This window comes from Artibeus jamaicensis, unplaced genomic scaffold, assembly GCF_021234435.1.
Source record: "Artibeus jamaicensis isolate MK-2021 breed Jamaican fruit bat unplaced genomic scaffold, CSHL_Jam_final contig_373, whole genome shotgun sequence".
NCBI classification, from domain to species: domain Eukaryota; kingdom Metazoa; phylum Chordata; class Mammalia; order Chiroptera; family Phyllostomidae; genus Artibeus; species Artibeus jamaicensis.
The window spans coordinates 6913090-6937818 of record NW_026521807.1 but is presented as its reverse complement, the minus strand read 5'-3'; the positions used below and the strand labels follow the sequence as shown (position 1 = coordinate 6937818).

Here is a 24729-nt window from a genome sequence, read left to right as displayed (position 1 = left end):
GTAAGGATAGTAAATCTATAATTTGAAAAGTCTAACATTTATAATTTTATAAAATAAAGGTCTTTCTAACAGCAAAATGGCAAGAGAAGTAACCTCAGAAAAATAAGAACATTTTTTAAAATTGAGTAAATTTAACCCAGTAACAAAAGTACATTTTGCAGTTCATTTCATTGCACCACTGACCAGTTTTTAGAAAATGCTAATCATGAACCCTCTTCTGACTGTGAATAGATCAGACTTATAAGATATCAAAGAGAAGTTTCAGTCTATTTTAAAATAATTTCATCAAAAAATATTTTTTGGTTTGAGATTGTATGGTTTCTTTGTTCATTCAAAAATAAGCAAACAAAATACAACTAGAGACATGGAAATAAAGAACAAACTCACAGTAACCAGAGTGGAGGGGTGAAGGGGATAACAGGAAAGAAGGGGAAGGGTCGCCAAGGAACGTATATAAAGGACCCATGGACAAAGCCAAAGGGGGGTAGGACTGAGGGTGGGAGGTGGGGGAAGGGGAGCTGGGGGGAGTGATGGGGGAGAAATGGAGACAATTGTGCTTGAACAATTTAAAAAAAATAGAGTTAAAATTTTTTTCTAGAAACCTCTATACTGATTCTCATAATTCCTAAACTAAATGTCAAGTGCTAAACTGAAACAGGTTTGTATCATTATGGAGAAAAAGTAGCTCTTCATCATCCTCCATACAATTACACACGTAATCTTTAAACGGAGCAAAATCTCCCCTCAGTTTTGGCTTATTTATTCCATGTGACTGGCTTCCCCAGGCCCATTTTCCATTCAGTCTTCCTCTCAGGACACAGTGCAGTGCGGGGTGCCAGGTGTGCAGCTGGAAGAGCATTCAGACTTGAACTCGCAGATGCCTTGCACAAACAGGGCTACACCCAGTGCTACACACCCACAAGCCGGTGAGAGAGGGATGAGGATGAGGGATGAGGGCATTCTAGCTTGTGCGAGTGAGACCTTGAAGGAGTCGTGAGAGCTGGCTACCGGAGCCGGTGACATTCCTCGGGCACACAGGCCACCAGTAGAGGGGTGGGGAGTGAGGGCTCCGGGGAACACTGCCCAGATTGCAGGCTCTTCCCTGCCCATGATGGGACTTCACCATTCTGACAGGGGTCTCCTAACACACTACTTCAACTGCCGAGCATAAAGTGGTGGCGGAGGAAATAGATGACGTTAGCTCTCCAGGCACAGAAAGTTGTGTGGATGCCACTTGGATTTGTTTATCCATTGCCTAACACAATAATGTTAAATAGTGGGTGTTTAAGGAATAACAATTGGCCACCTTGGTGTTAGACTGTTGGTATTAATTAACATGTCTTCATTTCTATCTATCAAACTTCTAGAATTTTGGGTTGTCCAAAATATCTTGCTCCCAAATAGAGGTTCAATCATCACTAAAGCTGAACTGTAAAATTACAGTCCGCCATGTCTTTGACTATGGACATGGACATGTCTATTTGAACTCATTGGGAAGCCGGCCCTAGCATCACTGTCTCAAGGCTGGATGGGTTCCAAAAAGAGATCATCTGTGTATGAGTTGTAATCGAATTAAGAATGCTGATTCAAGGCTGGTGGGATAAAAGTCCCCCAAATGTCCTAAATTTTACTCATATCAAAGGCTAAATTTTTTTGCCAAGCACACCTAATATTCAGAGAAGACATCATTATAAAATGCAAGTAAGCAAGATTCGGCACCCTTTTTCTCTGAAGGCTGGTGCACAGACCTCTGGCACAGCCCTTGTCCTCAAGAACCTCAGTCTAGTGTGTGGTACCCCGTGCGTACTTTGCTGAAAGACCTGCAGATTGTGTCCCTAAAGTTCAATGTTCTAGTCACAGATCTTTTGGTGAGACCGTTGTTATGCTGCCAGTGTGGCAAAGATGATTTCCACTCTGTCCTACCTGTAGGGTGCTAATGGCAGTGGGTCCTTGGAGGCGTTCACGGAAAAGATGCCTCCATTCTAATCACAGACCACTGAAGTCGTGCAATGTCCTCAGCTTTTCTAAAACTGAAGATGGTGTGTGTGAGAGTGCACATGTATGTACATACACATGAGCCACCAAAAAAGTGTCCATGGCACCAGGGCGGTGTCATAAACAAGGAGGTGAGCAGTCGTGGTAACCAAAACGCCATCTGGCTTCTTTTATCTAAGTCTTGGGGGGGAAGTTTGTATTCATGTATAACACAGGTCAGAGTTTCAAGATCATAGTAGGTTCAAGTTAAAAAGCCTAAATGTAAAAAGGCAACAAAACAAATAAAATGTTTCATTTTTTTGGAAATATAAGCACAACTCAAAGTAGGTGCTATTTTTGTTTGAAAGCAAATACAAGCTTTGCCACTTACTAGATGCATGACCTTCAGCAAGAAACTGCAAAATTGGAAATATTTGTCTCGTGGTGTTATTGCAGAGATTGCATGAGCATTGTATGCATGGCACTTAGCATAGATAACACTTGGCAAGTAGTAGACATTCAGTCAAAAAGAGTTACTAGGATTATTGTTATTTCTAACCCCATGTTTACATATGTAATTGGGTCCTTGGACAATTAGTACCTTAACAAATGAAGTGAGCCCTTAGTGGTATAATATTTAATAGTTTGGTCTGGAATTAAAGGAGAATTATAAATTTGTGCTGTTTTGCCCATTGTTTTATGTTTGTGTATACAATTGTCCCAATTATATTCTAAATTCCAAAATGGCCAACTTTATTATATTTCTTTACCCAAATATATTCTGGGATCAAAACAGGTAATCTTTGTTAAGAGTATTCCATGGTCAAAAGTCAGTGCCATCAAAAAATAACCATTTCAAAAAATCCTCAGAGGAACAAGCCAGTAGTGAACTTCTGAAAAGATGATGAGTGTATCAGGTAGAATTTTGAAGGTGACACTTCATTTTCTGGAAAAATTTCTCAGTTTGCTCATCCACCGTCTTCTTTCTGTGGCATAATGAAGAAGAAAAGTGCTAAAGCAAACATGAAAAACTAAAGCCTTAAGCATCACGGTACTGCCAGTGTGTAGAGGGGAGAAGAATGCAGGCAGGTGTCGTGGTCCCCAGAGAGACTCAGGGGATGTCAATGAGTAGAGTGAACAGGGCGTTTGGCTCTAGAATAGAAGCTGGCTGGTGAGGACCTCCAGGAACAGACTGAGAGCTCTTTAATAAGTATTCCAGGGAGTCAGGCTTTCCTGGAAAAAACAAATTAGTGTGAGAAGCCAGTACTGTGCAATTTCAGCTTTAAAAATAGCCAAGTATTGTGAAGGCTTCTGTGTGCATGAGAGAAAAAGAAAGCCCTTGTTAATATTTGCCTCGGATTCCACATTGAAACAGAGCAGCCACACTGAAACTCTTGCTCGGCAGAAACTGCAAAGGTCATAAGGTCTGTATCAATCACTTGGAAAGACTTTTTGCTCCTTCCAGTGACGGAGTTTGAGGGGTAGATGCTGTCCCCTTTTATCAGTTGGTCTTGCAGTAAAGGACAGCCGAGTGATGGCTCTGCCTCTCTCACTTAGGACCAGAGCTGCTGCTCACCGTCTGTCTCAGCTCTTCATTTGCCTAATTGCACTGTGAGGCTGGCAGGGACCTTCCCTGCGGCGTGGCTCTGCTGACTGCAGAGACCCTACCTGGCACTCAAAGTTGGTGCGTCAGCGTTTTAGGTGGAAATGAATGAAAAATCAATCAGAATGACTGCAGTGGTAGCAGGTACAACTCTAACCTAGTTTGTCCATAATTTGCAACTATTCACCATAGACCTAAGCAGTGTTTAAGATGGTAAGTGATTGTGTAATGAATGTGCTGCTTCTGCTTAATCAGGTTTTTTTTTTGGTCCTTTTTTGTCCTTTTAAAACAAGCAAATCTAAACTGCTTAGGAAGCCACATGGAAAATGAATGATGATGTTAACTTTCACACAAATATTCTTTATTTGCCCTTGTTTAACATTCTATTTCTAATTAGACTGGCTGATAAATATCCATATATAGATAATATGAAATGTGTGTAATTATCTTATACTTCAAATTAAGAGGTTGAAACATTCTTTTAAAAGTCTGTTATATCCTTGCCACATGTCTTTGCACCTTGCTATAACTCTGTTATCGAAACTATACTATCTTAAATTTTACAATTCTGCAAAGATAGAGTTAAACACTATTTGGACTCTGGCTCCATAAACGAAACTGGAATTGTTCAAAGCTGCAGTCTTCAGCTCCCAAAGACAGCTACAAAAACTTTCTGAACAGATTGGGTTAAATATTTTTACAGACCCATTCTATGATGATAAGGCGGTAATAAGTTGTGCAGTGCAACACTCCAAAGGGTTCCAAATCTCACAAGCCTCTTTGTATGTGATGCTCTCACAGTGAAGAAGAGTCTTGGGCTACAAAGATGAAGAGCCTACTTCTTCTGGTGCTGATTTCAGTCTGCTGGGCTGACCCTCCTTCAGACAACTATACCCTAGATCATGGCAGAGTTATTCACATCCAAGGTAAGAAAACGCAGGTTCTCTTATGAAATTCAAATGAATTTCAAGTTACTTCGAGTTGACATGCTTGGTTAGTGTTTCTTCATTTTAGTTATGCTGCATTGACTTTCTCTTTTCCTTTCTGCTAATTGGTGAACATGCTCCCTGGCTTTTGAATGCTATAGCATTACAGCAGAGTTAAGAATTGGGGACAATTAAAGTGGAATGGCTTATGAATGTCCCACTACTGGGAGTTGATGCAATTAGTCAAGGCTTTTTAGCACAGTTGATATCTTTTAAGTAGAACAGAGGGCTTAAAGTTTATTTAAATGCAAGGCAATGGGAGCGGGGTTGGGGGGGGAATAGGAAGTAAAACTTATAAGGTCATGCTGTTAACGTAATCATCTTAGGAAAAGCAATGTGAAAATGAAAGTCAGACAAGCTAAGGCTGAGGGAAAAGTAACTTACCCCGTTATAACCTCCTTTGGTAAATATTTAGTTCCAATAGACCAGCACATTGCCTCTGAATAAGTCTTTTCAGCTCAGCTGATCCCTAAGCCTTAGAGCTGTAGCAAGATTTGGGGCTGCAGTACGATGCAGCGTTTTCCTCAGTCCCAGCCTCAGAGGAGGGACATCCTGCACTAGGAAAGCTAAGAGACTTACGCAATTAGGAAAAGATGGTTCTAAAGGAGCTTGAGCTTCTCTCTTTGCCCTTGTGTGCTAAATAATTAAAAGAAGTCTTACATAGTTTAACAGTTTAAACATATGATGATATTAATTTTAGGTGAGCCCAGTCTGGGGACCAGAGGCAATGTAAGTTTGCTAAGAGGTAGGAAACATCAAGTTATGTCTTCAAGGTCAAAAGGGTAGTCTCAGAAAACTGCATCCACTGTTGAAAAGTATGACTTGTGAAGGTCAAATGACAGTGTAAGTCTGGCTAGAAGCATTTTCCTGTGTGTATTATGACTACCCAAATAGAATTCTGATTTGACGATAGCTAGCTGTTTTAGACACATCTCTCTCAGCTCTTTTTGCTCCCAACAGCTTTGTGTTTTTCACTGCTGGACCATGAAAAGGAATTATACAATCATAAATTGTTACTATGCAAGCTGCTGACTCAGCTGTTTTTTTAATGTGTACAGTAGATGAATCAAAGCTGTTTCCCAAACTCTATGTTTATACACAAAGATATCTTTTCTAAATTTGATCTTTATTGTATTTTTTCCATTTAGACTCATTGTACCCCCTTCCTGCAGCAATCCCCACACTGTGGTCCAAGTCCATGAGTCTTTTACTGATGAGAAATAACATCTTTGTAACATCTAGTCACAGAATTCAGTTCAGCCAAAAGGTTAATACCTACTCATTATTAAGGATAGCAGTTTTAAAGATGATTTAAATAAACTTTAGCTGTGGTTTTCAGTTATGATTAGACAAATACCTGTTATATCATGAACTATGTACAAACCATTTAGTTTAAATTGCACCCAGAGTATGAAAATATTATTTTGGAAGTGTATTAACATTTCAAAATTACACTTGGAGAGCCTTTAAGTCATATTTAAGTTTCATCAACAGGGAAAACTTCTATGGCTCCAGTCTTTCCATTCCCTTATATTCTGTTGGAATACAGTGTGAAGGAATTTCTGGCAGGAGGTCTCAAAATTACCCAGATTATTTGCATACACTATCTAGCTTTTTAAAAAAAATAACTCAATAGTTCACTTCATTTTAATTGTAAATTGATATTCTTAGAAAGTTGCTCATAGCTTTCAAGTAATAAAACCACAAGGCCTACATTTTGCTAATACTGAAATGGGATTTGGATCGGGGTTATAATGCTGGCTAGGTCCACAAGTCTTAATTTATTTTAAAATTACTCCAAATACCTGTTCTTGTTACTTTTCAGCTAATAGAAAATTTTCTTTTCCCTTTCTGACAGCATTTAGATTGAACACACACATTCATCAATCCTTCAGAGAAACACTTCCAGGGGCCTGATGTAATTTCAGTTGTCTTTCATATGCAAAAATAAACTGCTCAGCATAGCAATCTCTAATGCAGATAACTCGCATTACTTACTTTAAATAAGATTATTTTCTCTTATTTATACTTTTATTTATCAAGCACGTCTTATTGCTTTTATTTATCAAGCATGGCTAATTCCAGAAGGACTTTAAAGAGGCTAAAACCCTCATAAAATTTTATAAGAATTTTGCTGTCCGATGATTTAGTGAATCTGACTCTTAAATTCCTGAATTGTACTGATAAGCAATACAAGCTTCCCTCTGTGACAGAAAATTGTTCAAAATTCACATCACTGCAAAGACACCGTTTCTACCTCCCACTTTTCATTAAATCTCTATGCTTATACTCTTAAGTTCACAGGCCTAAATCACCCCAGGAAAATACACACAGGATTCTCAAATTCTCCTGAGCTGCCTGATTCAGTGCTGAGCTCTTTGACAGTGTGATTTTGAGTCTCATGCAGAAGTTACCTGATTATTTTTCTGAAGGCTTTCTCACAATTTTGTTGTGGGAGCATCTATAGATATATGGGCACAAAAGTATTTAATCTGTTCTTTTTTTTCAAGTAAGATTATTGGGAAAGAAAATGCATGTGTACATCCCTGTGCAAAGGGTTTCTGGTGAAAAGTGTTTTGCCAGTTATAAAAAAGAATACTCTCCTGGGTTGCAGTCCAGGTTCCCATAGGGGACACATGAGAGGCAACCACACATTGATGTTTCTCTCCCACTCTTTCTCCTTCCCTTCCCCTCTCTCTGAAAATAAATAAAATATTTTTTAAAAAAAGAATACTCTCCCAGCTTCCCATTAAAACACAGTCTTAGATAAAAAATGTAAATGTACTAATTTATTTTTTAATTATATTATTGAAGCAATTTGGTTACATAAGAAAGCAAGTTTCAGTGGGCTGGGATGGGAGTAAAAGACAAAAAACTGTACTTGAACAACAATTAAAATTAAAATACAATTTAAAAAAAGAAAGCAAGCTTTACTTGTCCATCGAGTAAGCTAAAAATGTTCAATTAACATATTAGGTTGTCTATCATCTGCTGTCCCTAATGTAGAGGATAGGAATTTCTTCAAATACAGATGCAGGAAGAGAGCTGCTGTTAATACTGTCTTACAACACTCTCAACTGATGCGTTACATCTCTTGTTTCACGATATGCCTAGTCAAACAGCTTCTGAAGCCTTTGAAACTGGAGACCATTAGGAAGAATTTTATATGGAGTACCAATACACAAAAGTATATTTTTAAAAATATTTGGATCGGGTCCAAAAGTTCTTTCCGTAGACTTTTAATTACAGATAGAGATTCAGAGATAATGGATATACTTTTTTAAAAAACACAGTGCTTAAGAAGACATTTACATAGATAGCAGAGAAACTATACGACCATTTGCTCATTAAGCAACATAAAAAGCAAAATAGTAAAAATTATACTAAATAAGTAACTGGTTGACGTTATTAAGGTCAGAGAACCAATGCTTTCTGTCTCTGGTGTTCAAGTGCAGGTCTTCTGAAGACAAGTTAGAGAGTTTTTCCCCTAATGCCATTTACTGGCTTTGAACATAGGCAATTAATCTCTTCAAGTCTTAGTTGTCTGATGTATAAAATTGAGCATAGTTGCAGTTTATTCCACAGAGCTTTGTAAGGATTACATTGGATACCATTTGAACAAGTGCTTACCACTGAGCCTGGCACGCAATTGGCTTCCAGTAGAAGGCAGTTATTGTCGTCATGTTTGTTACTTCCTCGCTGCCCAGGGAAAGGAAACACAAAGGCTGATGGAAAAGCTCATGTTTCTCAAACGTATTTGTTAACAGAACTGTAGTTCTAATGAAATAAACATTTTATAAATTGCCTTCATTGTTCTGTTTAGTTTCACAATTTAAAATTTCCCCAATAGTATTAAACATTCCCTGATACTTTTACTTTCCTTGTAAAAAATGGAAGCTTTCCAAACTTAAGTAGTTTTCCTTTAATATGCTTACAAGGTGAACAGCGATAAGCTAAATGTTATTCTTTTAAATTTAAAAAAATAAGAGTAATAGAAAAATTGTTTATTTCTATTTAATAAGTAAAGTTTACTGTCACTTTCTCAAAGATAAAGCAATAATTTTTTAAAGAAAGAAATGTCAGAAGTTTATGGGTAGAAAAAAGAATGCTTATCTAGAACCCCTGGCAGAAGTGGGCACTCCCCACCCACTGGGTTAATTTCTCCATTCTGTGCATCTCAAAGTACTCTGCTGTTCCAGGATAGAATGTGTTACTTCGAGTTCAAATGGCTCTCTTTCCTCATCAGATTGTCAGCTTTGTAACACCGCAGCTTTATAGCAGTACCTAGCACATAGTAGGTGTTTAATATGTGTTTTAGTAATATGTAATATGTAGTTTGTTGAATAAATGAATGAGTATAATGGGATATATCCAAATTATTGCTATCATGATAAGCATTTCTTAAATCCTGTGGCATCTGTGGCATTTAGCAACACAATGACGCATCGCATAGGCTTAATGAACACTGACTTGATGACTGCCTTCATTCTAACACTGACAAGAGCTAAACCATAGTTTACAGCAGGGCTGTCCAACTTTTTGGCGTCTCTGGGCCATGCTGGAAGAAGAGTTGTCTTGGGCCACACATTAAATATATAAACACTAACAAAAACTGATGAGCAAAAAGTCCACAGGTTGGACACCCCTGGTTTACAGAATTTAAGAACTTAAAAGGACTTCAGTGTACAACATCTAGATCAATATGCCATTGTACAAATGAAGAAATCAAGATCCAGAGATTTTGTTTCTTGTCCCAGATTGCATAGCTAATGAGGAACAGTTTCCCTCAGCTAATCTCCTCCCCTTCTTCCAATTTGGGCTTATTTCTCAGGTAAAAAAAATTTGCCTGAGGCCCTGGCTGATGTAGCTCAGTGGATTGAGCTCGGGCCTGCAAGCCACATGATCGCAGTTCGATTCCCAGTCGGGGCACATGCCTGGGTTGCAGGCCAGTTCCCAGCAGGGGACTCACGAGAGGCAACCATACATTGATGTTTCTATCCCTCTCTCCTTCCCTTCCCCTCTAGAGATAAATAAATTAAATCTTAAAAAAAATTTTGCCTGACTACTGCACTCTCCCCTTTTTCTGGACTCTTATTTCTCTCACATCTTCATTTCTTTTTCTCTGTAGAACTGGCTGTCAACTTTATTTTTAAGTAGTTGTTTTTGTCCATCTCTGCTGCAAGAACATAGGTCAGCCTCACCAGGGCAGGGATAGCTGATGTATCTCCGCCACCTAAGTCAGTATCTGGAACATAGTAGATGATCAACACATGGGCATTAAATAAATCCAGGATCAAATTCCAGTTACTTTTTGTCAATTCTTACTTTCTCGTAAGCTGACAGGGTTTAAATCTCCAAAGTCTGCATATGATTATTTTTGTGTCTTCTCTTCACTTTTTCTTTTATTACACAGTCTTAATTAGTTTAAAATACTAAAAAGTTGATTAGATGTCAAATACTTCATTGAGATAGTATCGGGTAAACAAAAATCAAATTTTAAAGAATAAGTAATTTTATTCTTTGCCCCAGATAAAGTGACTGTGTTTATGGACTGCCCAGATAAAGTGACTGTTTTTATGGACTGCTTTTATGGACCGCCCAGAATAAATTAGAGATAAAGTATACTCCAAAACCAATCTTCTTAGCTTCAGCCTCTTACAACTATTTATTTGGCCTGCACACATAATTGAATAAATAAAAATAAATGAACATATAAACAATAAATATACAAGTGTTTTAAGGGGGAAATGCTGTGAGAGAGCCCCAAGGGCGTCGTGGGTGGGGTAAAACTAGCTGAGAAATAGACAAGGAACAGGAGCCAGTCACATCAAAAGCCAGGGATAGAGCATTCCAGGTAGAAAGAGGAAGACTTCTCTGACGCGGGAATAAGCACGTTTCCAAACCAGAAGGAAGCTGAAGGAGCTGCAGCCTGGCATTGGACAGGGTGTGGTTTATGACGAGACTGGAAAAGTAGGCCAGAGTGAGACCCTAGTACTTTGTGTTTGGTTTAGAGTACAGAGTTCAGATTTTATTCTGAAAATGGTTAAAGGTTTAGAACAAGGGGACAATGTGGTATGATTTACATGTACAAAAGACCACGTGAACAGTGGATTATGGTGGGCCAAGTGGGTAAGGTAAGGGGAATTTTAGGAAAGTCTTGAGGTAGTTGGGTGAGAAATCACAGTGGTATAGACCAGAATGGTAGCAGATGGAGATGATCCAGTTTCAGGGGAAATGGAGGTAAAGACAACAGCACTTGGGTGTAGAGAACAGGAGGAAGAAACACAGTAAACACACTCCCTAGATTTTGGCTCGAACAAATGGATAGATGGTGGAAGTAGAAACTAAATTGAAGCAGATTAGAGCCCTGGCTGGTGTAGCTCAGTGGATTGAGCGTGGGCCTGTGAACCAAAGTATCATGGTTTAGTTCCCAGTCAGGGCACATGCCTGGGTTGCAGGCCAGTTCCCAGAAGGGGACACATGAGAAGCAACCATACATTGATATTTCTCTCCCTCTCTCCTTCCCTTCCCCTCTAAAGATAAATAAATAAAATCTTTAAAAAATAAAAAATAATAAATTGAAGCAGATTGGGAGAACAGAGCTGGGCGAGGCAGGGACTCAAGTTACCTATTTGATGTTCAATATATGACCGGCAGGTAGTTGGATTTACTGTTTGGCATCCAGGAAAAAGTGTAGTGCGAGGGAATTCTGGAATCATCAGCACTTGGTGGTATTTATAGCCGTGGGACTGGATGAGGTCACCTGAGAAAGAAGGCAGTGCAGATGGCGGCAAGGAGCCAGCCCTGGTCTGAGATCTGGAGATCCTCAGCTCCAACAGGTGTGGAAAGGAGGGGGCACAGGTTCCCAGGTGCAAATGCTTCCTGAGTCTGACTTCTCATCACTGAAGTGTGGCCATTTTTTTCTCATATTTTTTTTTACATCTAAGTTATTTGCAATCATTTAAAAATAGGGGATCTTTACGTCTGACCTCGGAAGCTAAAAATAGGGGATCTTTGCATTAAAATCTGCATTTCTAGTGTCTGTTGAAAAACCCAAAGATGTGCTATTCTTCCACCTGCATTCCCATTGGACAACGTCAGTGGGAAGCGGTTCCTGCTTCAGAATGGGGGTGTGTCCTTCTCACTCCGTGTTCTCAGGACTGCAGTGCCCTCTCCACTTTCACAGCCTTGCACGCCCACGTATTTCTGCTTGACTTACCTTTCATTTTGTTTTCAGCACTAAACTTAATACTTGGCACATCAAATGCTGTCAGTTCATAATTGTTTATTAAGTAATGAATCACAGGGCCCCTTTTGCCTCCAGGATTGACTGTGACAGTATTATTTTTATGTCTTTGATGCTAAGTGAGGACATTAACCATATCAGTATAAAACCAACTGTGGCCTTTCTGCAAATTACAGATAACTTGACCTTATACTTCACCAAAAAGTGGAAGTGGTCCGAGTGGAGATAAGTAGATTAGCCATCTACCCCTCTACCACATAAAGACATTTCCAATAATTAAGGACTGTGTGGTTAATTACAGCCTAATGAAAAAAAAATGACTCATACCAGTGTTTTGATTTCCCCATACTTCTAGAAATAGGCCTCCATTACAGTTAAAATTCTGCACAGTATGTTTATATTAAGAATGCCATTCACTATATTAGTGAAATGTTTGATTTTATTTTCTAGTTTATTTTCCTGTAATGCATTCATTCATCTCTCTATAACTGTGATAACTAATTTGCTTTATTCTAAATCTAAAATAATAACAACTAAATCTATTTCTTTTTTCATAAATCTTTGATAACTCAGAAAAATTTAAATTCTGAAATTCTGAAGACAATTCTGAGTTGCCAAAAATACTAAGATTGTCTCTAGTTCTGGGATCAGTTGTGTTGGACTTACCAATGGCAATAATATCAATATTACTGTGTCTGATACACAGTAGAAAGTACGCTGCCTGAGCCATCTCACTTATTCCTCCCCACAGCACAGTATGAAGGTGGTTGTCCTCACTGAGGTGGAGGGAGGTTCAGTAGCTTGCCTCAGGTCCTGTGGTTACTGAGAGGTAAAGCTGAGATTCACACTCAGGCAGACCAGTTCTTGTGCTCCTAACTCACACAGGAACTATATAGCCTCATCTATACCTTTTCTTAGAAACTTTTAAGTGAAGTACTGGGTAAACTGGCTATTTGATTTCATTCAATGAATATAATTGTGTTCCAGAAGAAATCAAGTCACGCTCAAAAAAGTTTTGTCTTGGACCTCAGAGAAATTTTTACTATAGGCCACCATGGTGATTCTTTAGAGGAGTTGGTGAGGCGGGGGTGGGTTGGCAGCTGCAAAAAACTCACTACACCCCTATCCCTGAATAATGATTGTCTGGATCCCCCCAAGGAAACTGAGGAGGCTCTAGAAAGCAGTTGGATTATATAGACACAAAGAGATTTTCTTGATAGGCTTCTCAGGTAGTGGTCCTGAAATGCACGGTTATTTTGATAAGAACCAATGGATTAAAAGAATCATCAAAAGCTGATGAGATTTGAATGTGTCAGGAACCAGTAGTTTTTAGGAACCGTCTCTGAAGGAGCACAGGAAGGAAGGCAACGTGGAAGACAGAAGCTGCTGCATACCTGGCACCCTTGCGGAGCGCGGTAGCTGTTTGTTAGTAAGAGCCCGCTTTCCTGGGCACTCACAGAACGTAAGGCAGGAGGAAGTTGGCAACGTATTACCTCACTTTGGACCCAGTTCTCTCCAGGACCCTGGGAAGGAGGTGACTTAGCTCTGTTTTGCTGATGAGGAAACTGAGGCATGGAGAGGTTTCATGACACAGTATAAGGGGCATGGAGCATTTACTTAACCAATACACACACACACAGTTTAAAAAGTAGGTGAAGGAATAATGATCGTGGAATGATTGAAAACCTCTTCATCAGCAGAACAGAGCTGAACTCCCTCATCATACTTCTTCCTGGTAGAAAAACATGCAAAAAAGAGAATTAAGAAGACAGAATTTTCTTCAGGATATTAACAATTTCAGCTTTACATCTCAGAATGTGTTTTTTTTAATTAAGTAGTGTTTAGTTGACTGTCCCCTAGGGGTCTTCAGGGGGTGGCACATTTCAATCAGAGAAGCTTACCTTTTTTCGGATTTATATGGCAAAGTTTTGCCTAAATATCCTTTGGGGAGGAAAGTCCCATGCTTCCAGGAAAAAACTTTTTCAATATGTATTGCCAGAGTTCAACCTCTAGGCTATAAAATATAGTAATAACATTTGTTCTTTAATTTTTACTCTGAAATTTGCATATAATAACTTGGTACACATTCAAAACAATACTATATTTTGGTGCTGGATAGTTTCCCATTAGAAAAACAATTTAATTTAAGGCACTACCTAAGAAGATGCTGCAAAGAAATTGTAAAAACACAATTCTAGGCAATTTGGTTCGGCTACAGATTGATAGGAAGTAGCAGGGCACAAAGACTCTGCAAAGTCTAGAGAGAAGGCAGTGGGGAGGGAGCAGGGTGGGTGAGAGAAGTGAATCTCTGTGGCCTGTGAGACCACGAGGCAGGGCCCGTGGTGGAAACCAGCACTGAACACTTCGCAGCGAAGAGCAGTCCTCACTCGGCCTGTTTTCAGCGATGGCTTTTCCCTTTGCAGTTCAAAACCAGACACCAGTCAGGACACTTGACGACAGTACCTTTAAGGAACAGAGACTATGAGAGGAGTTTTGCATGTTTTAAAGACATGTTTAAAGAAACATTTTTATTAAGAGAGCAATAGGTCTTCTGCAAAAAAAAATCCTTTAATTTACCCTTCAGTTATAACCGTATTACATTATTACAATCTTGGCTAAGAGCTCTTCAACATATGTTCTGGAGATGCTCTAGATAAGGGTTTTTTGGTTTCTTTATTTGTTAGTTAAATTTCCTCAACTCTTTAATTTATTTTCCTACCATTTTCATTTAGTTTGTACATAGGTGATGCATTCACATGGTTCAACATATTAAAAATGTGCAAGTATACACAGTGGAAGTCTCCCAAGATTCCTGCACCCAGACATCTACCTCAGCTTTCTACAGGCTACCAAGTTTATTAGTTTCTTGCAAATCTTTTCATATATAGTCTATGCACATATACATATTTCTTTGAGTTTACACAAATGGTAAGAAGCACGACGTACTTTTAGGGCAGAGTTTGAATTTCAGATGAAAGCAGAGACAGGCTGGGGACAAATCCAAGAGGGTTTCAAACTCAAAACAAGTCCACGAGGGCAGAGGGTAGAATTGATCCCCATTAAAACTCCTCTCCTGCCCTCATCAGGTCCACCCTTCCTGAGGCGCTGGGTCACAGAGAAGCTCAGGGTCCTTTGCATTCAGGGATATCTAGGGAATAAATGAAAGCTCTGCCTCTGACAAATTAAAAGTCATCAGCTCTCCAACAGGACAGTAAAGGCTGGATGGAAGGCGGAGGTTGGGAGGCAGGAGGGTCTGGAAAGAGGACCTTTGTTAAGTTTCTAATGCAAAGCTGGTCAGAGACATCAGAAGTATAAGCAAATGATGGGAACTTCTGACACCAGGTGAGCAACTTCACAAAAAATTACATTTGTTCCAAGCTGAAAAAAACTAATTATAAACAGTTAAATAGGTAAGATACTCCATTTTTTTTTCATTTTTTCCAAGTTACCCTACTCAAATGGAATATGCAAGGTACAATGAGAGACCAATGCTTAAGTTATACTTTCTTTTAAATAGTCTTTAGTATGTGTATTTAATTTTTTATAAGTGTTCTAATTTTAGAGCTATATAACTCTATAAGGCAAATAGCAGGTATCCATGCTTACTGCTACGGCTCGTACAGGCCCTAGGCAGCAGGAGCACAGCCCATTTCGGTCGCAGACACTGCACACGACAGGTGCGATGTTGCTAAGTGAGGAACCATGTGAACAAGACATGGCAGGGGAGGCGGAGTGATCGTTTCCAGTAGACAATGCAGGCACAGCAGCAAGGACACAAAGCCATGTAGGCTGCTCCCCCTCAGGCAGGCTTGGCTACCCTAATGAAAGTAACAGCTTTCAAAGTGTTAGTCTTACACACCCAAGCCCACCACGGTGATAACAGATGTCACAGAAATAAGGAATTATTTTTTAAACCAGTGCGATTTTTTCAAGTGACTCACCATGGAGCTAACAGTTGCGTCTCAGCCTCCCAGTTTGGAATGGCAAGAAGAAAGAGCTTTCCATTTGGTGTGATGAAAAGTTTTTGAAATAGGTAGTGCTAGTGTTTGTACAAAATGGTGAAAGCAATTAATGCCATTGCATCACACACTTACAAATGGTTAAAATGGCAAACACATACAGTTATGTATATTTCACTACAATCAAAAATGCAGATGGTGGTAGAGGGGAGTATTTTCAATGTCCTTGTTTAGTATCTTATTTAGCCATGTTATATTCCCCAATTTTTTTGGTTTTCTGTTTACATTTTATTGATCTACAAAGTTCAGAAGTCTGTAGGCTACTTCACCTACATGCCAGAGAGCAAGTAACCAACCAAAACTGGCTATGTGCACAATCGCCAGTTTAGTTTGAAAAGAAAACTTGGATCTGTAGCACCTTCTCTTCTTTGTCTGTTACCTGTGTATTTCTCAACAATGAAGAACAATAGGTAATAAATAGTCTAATATGTTTCAAAACTTTTTTCTGCAACTGTTTTTGTTCTATTGTTTAAAAGACAGCATCTAAATTATATGGCAATATAAAGATCACTTATTTGGTCATGTCATTGCTTTTATAATTTGGTGAAATTGAACAACGTCCTGGATTTCACAGCAGAACTTGTAAAATAATAACAAGACCCCGCTGTTTGCCCTGGAGACAACCGTGGTCCGTGAAGGGCATCAAATCTTTCAAGTCACTGTTATTGAAACCCATTAATAGGAATATGAAATTTCTGCAACTTAAAAACTTAACTTAAAAAAATTTACCCCCAAATGAGTATATGTATGCTGCCTTGTTTTATTAACTTTTTTTACATTTTTTTTAAAAAGCAAAACAAGCAATACTTATTCTTACTACCAAAGTTTATTTTTATTTTTCTATTTTACTTGCTTTGCAACTGAATATTGATCAAACAATTTTGAGTTAAGCATAAATGTTAGACTGATCCAGGTTTTTGTGTTCAGCGATCAGACGCACAACTTCCACTAGACAAGACAGTGTGAAGTTTGCCACCAGCACTCTCGGCTCCCTTTTCTACTCTTCCAGCCTTCCCTCTTCCTCTCCAGCCTAGTGTGTTTCCTGGTTGATCCCTAGCAGGACAACTTTCCATAGTGAGTCTGATAAGAATCTTAAACTCGCCCTAGCTGGTGTAGCTCAGTTGGCTGGAGCATTGTCCAGTAAATGGAAAGGTTGCAGTTTCGACTGCGAGTCAGGGCACGTGCCTGGGTTGTGTGTGTCCTCAGTCATGGTGCAAGGCAACCAATCACTGTTTCTTGGTGTCAGAATTTCTCTCTGTCTCTTTCTCCAGCTCTCCCCCTCTCTCTAAAATGACTGAGCATGTTCTTGGGTAAGGATTTTAAAAATTAAATACAAAAATTTTTCTTTAAGAATCTTAAACTCTTACACTAAATGTTCTCAAGACATATAGACCTGTCACTCAAATAGCTAAGTTCTTAGGACCTGCAATAGAAGCCAGAGCTCCTGATTCGCTGACCAGTGCTCATGCCTACATCTTACCTGTTCTGCAGTAGGCCACTCCTCATCAGCGTTCAATGCTCTATAATCTGCACTGTGGATCTGCTATGAAAACAAGCAAACAGAATGCAGTGTTCTCAGCAGGCCATGTTAGAGGTTCAGGTTCATGATTAATGGCTCTCAGTCACTAAATGTGTTACATACACATTGCACGTCTTTCTCATGATTTTTTGAATTTCAGTCAGGGACTTCTGTCATCTATTAGCTCAACACCCAGTTCCCCCAAAATAAAAATAAAATGGTAGAAATTTATACACTCTGGCAGACTTGTACAAAACGTTATTTTGTGGAAAGACTGGATTTTTGGTGTCTGCTCCCTTCTTGACATTATACCACATAAGTCACCATCTACTCACAATGCTGGAGTAAAAGTAAATAGTAACTAAAAAAAATCACAAGCTTACACGTCTAAAGTACTACAAGATGATTTAGAGTTAACCACAATAAAATTAGAAGTCTCAGTCCTTTGCACAACAGTTTTGATCTTGGCTTTAACCCTTTAATTTATAAAACACTCAGCTCTTGTGTGCATTCTGGAATACCTTATGATTACGCCCAACCATACAATCATCTCCATGTTTTCTGTACAACACAGGTGGCATTTTATGTATTTTTTTTACTCCACATAGTTCAAAACTTTATAATTAAGTGAAACTATGGAAGTTTCATATATGCCACTATTAAGCTCAGTGTAAGGCAGGGTTATATTTGAGAAATACTGTGGAAAATCTATGCCGTAGGAACAGTTAATAGCGAATGGACACTTACTTTGGCTCAGCCATTATTTTAAGTGTTTCATGTGTCTATTCAGTCAACTCTAAAGGTAGTAGGGAGGGATGAAAGGAAAAGGCAGAAAACTGTACTTGAAAAAACAATAAAAATAAATAAATAAAATAATTTTTAAAAAAGCTCTATATAGTGGGTACTACTACCCCTAATTCACATATAACAAAATTGGGGTTTAGAGGTTACACAACTTGCTCTAGGCTACAGAGCCAGTAAATTAGGGAGGTAAAGTTAGAACACGGTCTCTATCACATTAAAGTCCTTATTCTTAACCACTGTGATAACCCATATCCTGGTGCATTTGGACATTAGTTTTGACTTTAAAAAGCTTAAAAGAAACATGAAACTGCAACCTCTTATAATTCTGTTTCATGTCAAAACTCAAGTTCCAGCAGGAAAAGGCCCATCTCCTAGGTGTCTTCCCAAGGGTCTGGGTAGAAGATGTTCCCTATGGCCCTCACGCATAACGGAGCAAACTTAGTCAACAGCTCATTTTTCTCCTCCCAGAAAGAAAACACTAGGGATCCTTAGGTATCACTTGTATGTAGTCATCGGGGATATTGTAGGGGACAGTCATATGTAGGGTAGAGTTGGATAGATTATCTTTCATCTCTTATAATTTGGTGGACCTGAAAATGAAAAAATCTAAAGGAAATGCTTAACGAGCTGGATTCACTTTAATTAAGTCATTATATTTTCTCTCTCCCTCTCTCTCTTTCTTTATCCCCCAAGTGGGGACATTGATGGAACTGATAAAATTTTCTGTTTCTGAGGGTTGGGGCCAACCTATATATGAAATTTATTTTATTTTTCAGTGTTGGATCATTTTGATTGCTATATCATAAAGATAGAACCACTGTGTCTACTTTTGTACACTTTTTATTTTTAAATCTGAATCCTATGTATACCACTAAATAGCTAAGTTGTAGATCTGCCTGGAGGTGAGAGGCTACAACTCATGCTGTCTTGTGTCTTAAACGATTCATGTCCAAGGTTTACTCAGTACCTACCTGCCTAGAGCAGAAGGGCAGAGGAAGGGCAGTTTTCTGTAGCCTTTGAAAGCTGTGTACAGATGAAAAGCTGTGTGTGTCCCAGGAGTCCTTTATATCACTTTCTCATTTTCAAATCTTGCACATCCTCAAATCTTTGACCTTGCACTTGTCAAGGTCAAAGGCACAATGAGCTAACCAAGGGAAACCCCAGAGAAAGCCAAGATCTGAAAATAACCGCTGGCTCTCTGGATAACCGCAGCCCTGCTGACTTGGCAAGCTTGGAATGCTGCGGTGCTCTCTGGAAGACGAGAAAGTCCTTGGCAGAGGAAAACCAAAGGGCAAGGAAGGGAGAGGTGGCTGTGATAACTGTTAAATAAGAAATAGCAGCAAGCAAAGAGAGAGGGAATAGAAGGAGATGTAAGGAAATAAAGAAGTAATTATTTGGCTAGTCAGAAAATAAGTATAACTTTGGATACACTTTTAACATTTGAGTTTTAAGGGATATATTTTAAAATCTGGAGGTTTTATAAAGCATTCACTAAAATACTTTTGTGATGTCCGGCCTTGTTGCTTAAAATACTCCAGAATGGCATTTTAATTACAGGTATATATTTTAATAGAGGCCATAAAGGTGAGACTATTCTAAGTTCTTTGGCCAGAAGTATAATAAAAGTTGATCATGTTGTTTTATACTTTTTCTATAAATATAATACAGATTTATTATATTAGAAAGCTCACCTAGGAAGAGGACACTTTATCTACAAATTTTTTAGTTTATATTAATGAAATAATCATGGCACTTCATCATTTTCCTTGGCCTTGTTTCTATATGTTTGACATTTAAATGTAAAAAATAACATTTATTATGAAATCATCAAATTCCAGATGACTATGGAATTTTATATCCAATATTTCCTAATACGTATGCACATTCTTCCTCTTTTCAATGGATCTAAAGACATGGCTACCTTCCAGATGCCCTCCAAGTGTTAGGGGTACCTTTCCACGAGGTTCCTCTCAAACAATGCAGAGAAGCTTATCACCCAATGCAACTGTTCATCAGATACACTTTATGGGTAGCATATTTCACTTCAGAGAAATGTCTAAAAGCATACTAATGGTTCTTTTCTTTCTTTTTTTTAATTATAGCAGAAAATGGCCCCCATCTCCGTGTGGAAGCAGAACAAGCCAAGGTGTTCTCCCACAGAGGTGGCAATGTCACTCTGCCGTGTGCATTTTTTCGAGACCCTACAGCATTTGGCTCAGGAACCCACAAAATCCGAATTAAGTGGACCAAGCTAACTTCAGATTACCTTAAGGAAGTGGATGTTTTTGTTTCCATGGGATACCACAAGAAAGCCTATGCAGGCTACCAGGGTAGAGTGTTTCTGAAGGGGGTCAGTGAAAACGACGCTTCTCTGGTGATCACAGACCTCACCCTGGAGGATTATGGGAAATACAAGTGCGAGGTGATTGAAGGATTAGAAGATGATACTGCCGTGGTAGCATTAGATTTACAAGGTAAGTATCCATAGATCATGTCAAACTTAAAAAATTATAATTAATCATTGCTCTTTTATTTTTTCATGATGTCTAGTCTTTTTTTTTTCAGGATGTCTAGTGGTTATCAGAGCGATGGTGCAACAAACCAAAAGTCCATGCATAGAATGTTTTTCTATTCTCGTGTATTTCGTAGGCTGTCTATGATTCCAGCTTTCATACTTGAAATGTGCACAGAATGGTTATGTGCAAAACTGAAGCTATTTACAAGCAGAACAAATGTGCAGTGGAACTGAATTAATAATATTCAGAAACTGCCTATGCTATTCAAAACTTAAATCTCATTACGTGGTTATTGAGAAATTCAGATTCAATGCTTTTTTATTATACTTCAAAAATTATCTCACTTTCAAAATAATGGCAAGTTTTGTGAAGGATATCTGCTAACTAAAATACATGTAATTGTATTCTATAAAGTAACTTTGAAAACTCAATTTAACAAAAAGTTGCCTCCAGATTTATTTACTATTGTAAAGAAGTAATTTTTTAAGATTTTATTTGTTTATTTTTAGAGAGGGAAAAAGAGAGAGAAACATCAGTGTGTGGTTGTCTCTTATACACCCCCTACTGGGGACTAAGCTCACAACTCAGGCTTGTGTCCTCACTGGGAATCGAACCAGTAACTGTTTGGTTCACAGACCACCATGCAGTCCACTGAGCCACATCAGCCAGAGCAAGAAGTACTTTTTTTAAATGGTCAATAGTCTCTTAGACATTGAATGCCAAATGGTCAAGACATTTGAGGGAAAATTTCATTTCTTGTATGTGTAATATATTCAGTAGGTTCAAAACCCAAAATGTGTAGAAAGCTCAACAATGAAAGTGTCCTTGTCATCCTGTGTCTCCTCTGCCCAAAGCCCACACTCTAAATGCCCCACCAGTAGGGAAACTTCCCTGTGGTTTCTCAGGTATCTCAAAACTTACATTCATGAATTTCTGAGTTTCTTTCCACTGGAGGAGGAATTTTAGCTGCATTGGTAGAATATTTTTCTTCTTTATGCACATAAACTATAAGTGTGTGCATGCTAGAAGCTCCTTTCACCTCCTTCCAAGGATTTTTGCCTCTGGAAAAGGATGTGTTTCCTCCACTAGCACATCATTGAAGATTTGACCTCTGAACCCCTTAGAACTCCATCACCTGTATGGAAATTTATTGGATGTACGTATCTAATAAATTACATGATGTTGTAAGATGCATTTTTGTGACCTTCTCCTCTCTCTCAGTCATTGTTCTTGACTCCTGAATGCACGTCATCTTGTGCTTTCGGTTTTTGATTCAAATTATTATCCATGAATATTGGTGAAACCGAGGCCAAATACACAAAAAATATCATCTGAGGACTTTCAGAAATAGGAAAATAATTCTATATATGTAGACAGCACTGGTAAGCCCCAGGAGAGGCCCAGAGGAGGGCGAAACTGTGCTGCATGGTCTCTGCCTTTTTGTTACTAAATGCATTTACTTCATGGAGTTTTTGAAATTTACTTTAGTTTTTATATGTACCATGATATGAAACCCTGTCATGTGTCTAACAACTTATGTTTGCCAACAACTGGGGTAAAATAGACTGCAATTATAAATATTAAAGGATGTGTATTCCTAACGTAGTTCCACTGACAACCCTACTCACATCGTTTGCTATTACTCATTTCCATGCGATGATGTATCATCCTTACTAAGCCCCTTTGCGGTGATGCGTACCAGACCTCTATGGAAAAGTAAAGAACATTTATTATACTTTGACATAGAAGGATAAAATAATTATACTCTGAAAATAACTAAATACGCTTCTTTTCACCCATGGAAGTTTGATTTTTCTTATTTCTGTAAGTGGTGGATGAAAGCAAACACCCCTGGCTCCATAATTCAGCTGTAGGAATTACAGATTTTCCTCAAAGAGCCAAGAATATTTCTGCAGTCACAGTTGTAGATGTTGAAATCTTAATAAGCTGAAAGTAAAACAGGTATATACATAAATGCTAAAAATCATGTTGTTCCAGAAATGTTCCTGCTTCTAAGAAATATCTGATTGTTGAAATATATGCACTGAATGTGCAAAATGCAGTGAAGCTTTTAAAATTTGGGCTGAGTAAAATGTAGACATTGACCTTGATGTACTTGCAGTGGGTTCTTTGAGCATCATCAAATATTCATTAAAATATATGTAAATCTTTTAAATCAATAAAACAGTAAGTTGATCATCCACCAAATGGGAAATAGTGAAATTTTAATATAGGGTTTCATTTTGACTTTAGGAAAATGCTTGCTTGAAATTATGTTAAATTTAAAAGGAACTCAAATAAAAATATATTACACTGGATTTGGAACAGAACTACATTTCACTAATATTCAATGATTAATCAAGGACAAATTACTAAAGAAAAATTGTCCTAATGCCTATGAAAATCCATCAAATATATTGCAATGAATTTAAGCCTGATATTTTTTAGTTTTTAAAATTATTATAAATTAAAATATTCTTGCAAATTGAAACCACAATGAGATGTCACCTCACTCAAGTCCGAATGGCCATCATCAATAAATCAACAAACAATAAGTGCTGGTGAGGATGTGGAGAAAAGGGAACCCTTGTGCCCTGTTGGTGGGAATGCAGACTGGTGCAGCCACTGTGGAAAACAGTATGGAATTTCCTCAAAAAAATTAAAAAGGGAGCTGCCTTTTGAACTAGCAATTCCATTACTGTGAATAAACCTTAAGAATCTCAAAACACCAATTCAAAAGAACTTATGCACCCCTATGTTCTTAGCAGCACAATTTACGATAGTCAAGTGCTGGAAATAGCCTAAGTGCCCATCAGTAAATGAGTGGATTAAAAAACTGGTACATTTACACAATGGAATTCTACACAAAAGAAAGAAAGAAGGAGCTCCTACCTTTTGCAACAGCATGGATTGAACTGGAGAGCATTATGTTAAGTGAAGTAAGCCAGTTGGTGAAGGACAAATACCATGTGATCTCACTTCTAAGAGGAAACTAATAAAATAAACTAATGAGGAAAATAGAACCAAAGACATGGGAACATGCAACAGAACAACAACAGCCAGAGGGGATAATAGTGGAAAATAAGTAAAGAAACTAGTCAAAAAAACATATATGAATCACCCATGGACATGGACAATGGTGTGGGGATTGTGAAAGCGGGGGACGGGCTGGGCGAAGGGGAGCAAAGGGGGGGAAATTGGGATGACGATAACAGAATAACAATTTAAAAAGAAAGAAAATATTTATTCTACATTCTCCACTGTTACCATCTTAAACCATTTGGAAAATGAAATTCAACCCATATGGTTTCCTTCTCTCTCCACATGGACATATTTTGGAGTTTTTCTGTCACTTGACATCCAGCTGCCAAGGAAATCACTAATGGATAAATTAAGCATTTTCCTTTACAGCGGCATCCCTGGGGCTGCTGAGGAAAGAATGAAAGGCACAAAGGGACTGGGAGCTCTGTCCCTTCCCAGCACTGACTGGGTTCTTAGCTGGACGCCTGGACGAAGCTCTTCTTCGATAGAGCCATCCGCAGGCTCCCCTTCCATCATCACTGCAGGGGGCGCTGGCAACCCGAGAGTCTTTTCCTCCTTCCTTTTGGCTCTGATTCAGCTTACAGATCACTTAGCCAAGAACCTGAGAAGGCAGGATGAGACCAGGAGGCCTCCCTGGATCTCTGCCTGTCGTGGACAGTGCCAGCTGGACTGCCCTGGAGGGACAAACGTGTCCTGCAGGGGCCTTCGGTGGATGTGACTTGATCTAGGCTATTGAAATTTCTGCTTGTTAGGGTCATCCAGGACAACTTATAAAAGAAAACACTTCCTGTGTACTGGTTGCACTATTAGTGAATTGTACATTCATCTTTAGTAGGGCCTGTAGTCTCATAAAAATAGCGCAAGTGATATAATTCACCACATTACTGTCAGTGGGACAATTTCTTATATTCCTTATTTAAAATATTAATTCTGATTATATTTTTAAAATCCAAGGCAAGGATTTGAATAATCACACTAAAATTGTCTTTTAGCAACAATGGGGGAAACATTTTGATACAG

The 24729-nt window shown here is 38.5% G+C and overlaps 1 protein-coding gene and 1 long non-coding RNA gene across 9 annotated transcripts in view; one reads left to right on the top strand and one right to left on the bottom strand.

Annotated features, from left to right (window-relative positions):
* The window catches only part of HAPLN1 (hyaluronan and proteoglycan link protein 1), a 68053-nt gene that overhangs the window by 38497 nt on the left and 4827 nt on the right, over positions 1-24729 (top strand). Inside the window, exons 2-3 of one of the 3 annotated variants that reach the window (XM_037142969.2) lie at positions 4379-4503; positions 20254-20625. In XM_037142969.2, coding sequence (XP_036998864.2) covers positions 4404-4503; positions 20254-20625 — 472 coding nt within the window. In that variant the 5' untranslated portion in view covers positions 4379-4403. Of the gene's footprint in view, positions 1-4277; positions 4504-20253; positions 20626-24729 lie in introns of those variants that run through there. The other 2 variants (XM_053664418.1, XM_053664417.1) reach the window with 2 other exon arrangements.
* LOC119047507 (uncharacterized) lies at positions 2777-23618 on the bottom strand. Of its 6 annotated transcripts, none has more exons than XR_008391450.1 (7): positions 23560-23618; positions 22296-22373; positions 17309-17371; positions 13204-13541; positions 11192-11326; positions 8194-9808; positions 2777-2960 (listed from the first exon to the last, which is right to left on the bottom strand). It is a non-coding gene; the product is annotated as an uncharacterized LOC119047507 (long non-coding RNA). The 6 variants fall into 6 exon arrangements; XR_008391451.1 differs by having other exon boundaries at positions 8194-8262; XR_008391449.1 differs by lacking the exon at positions 2777-2960 and adding an exon at positions 14756-14957 and having other exon boundaries at positions 7414-9808.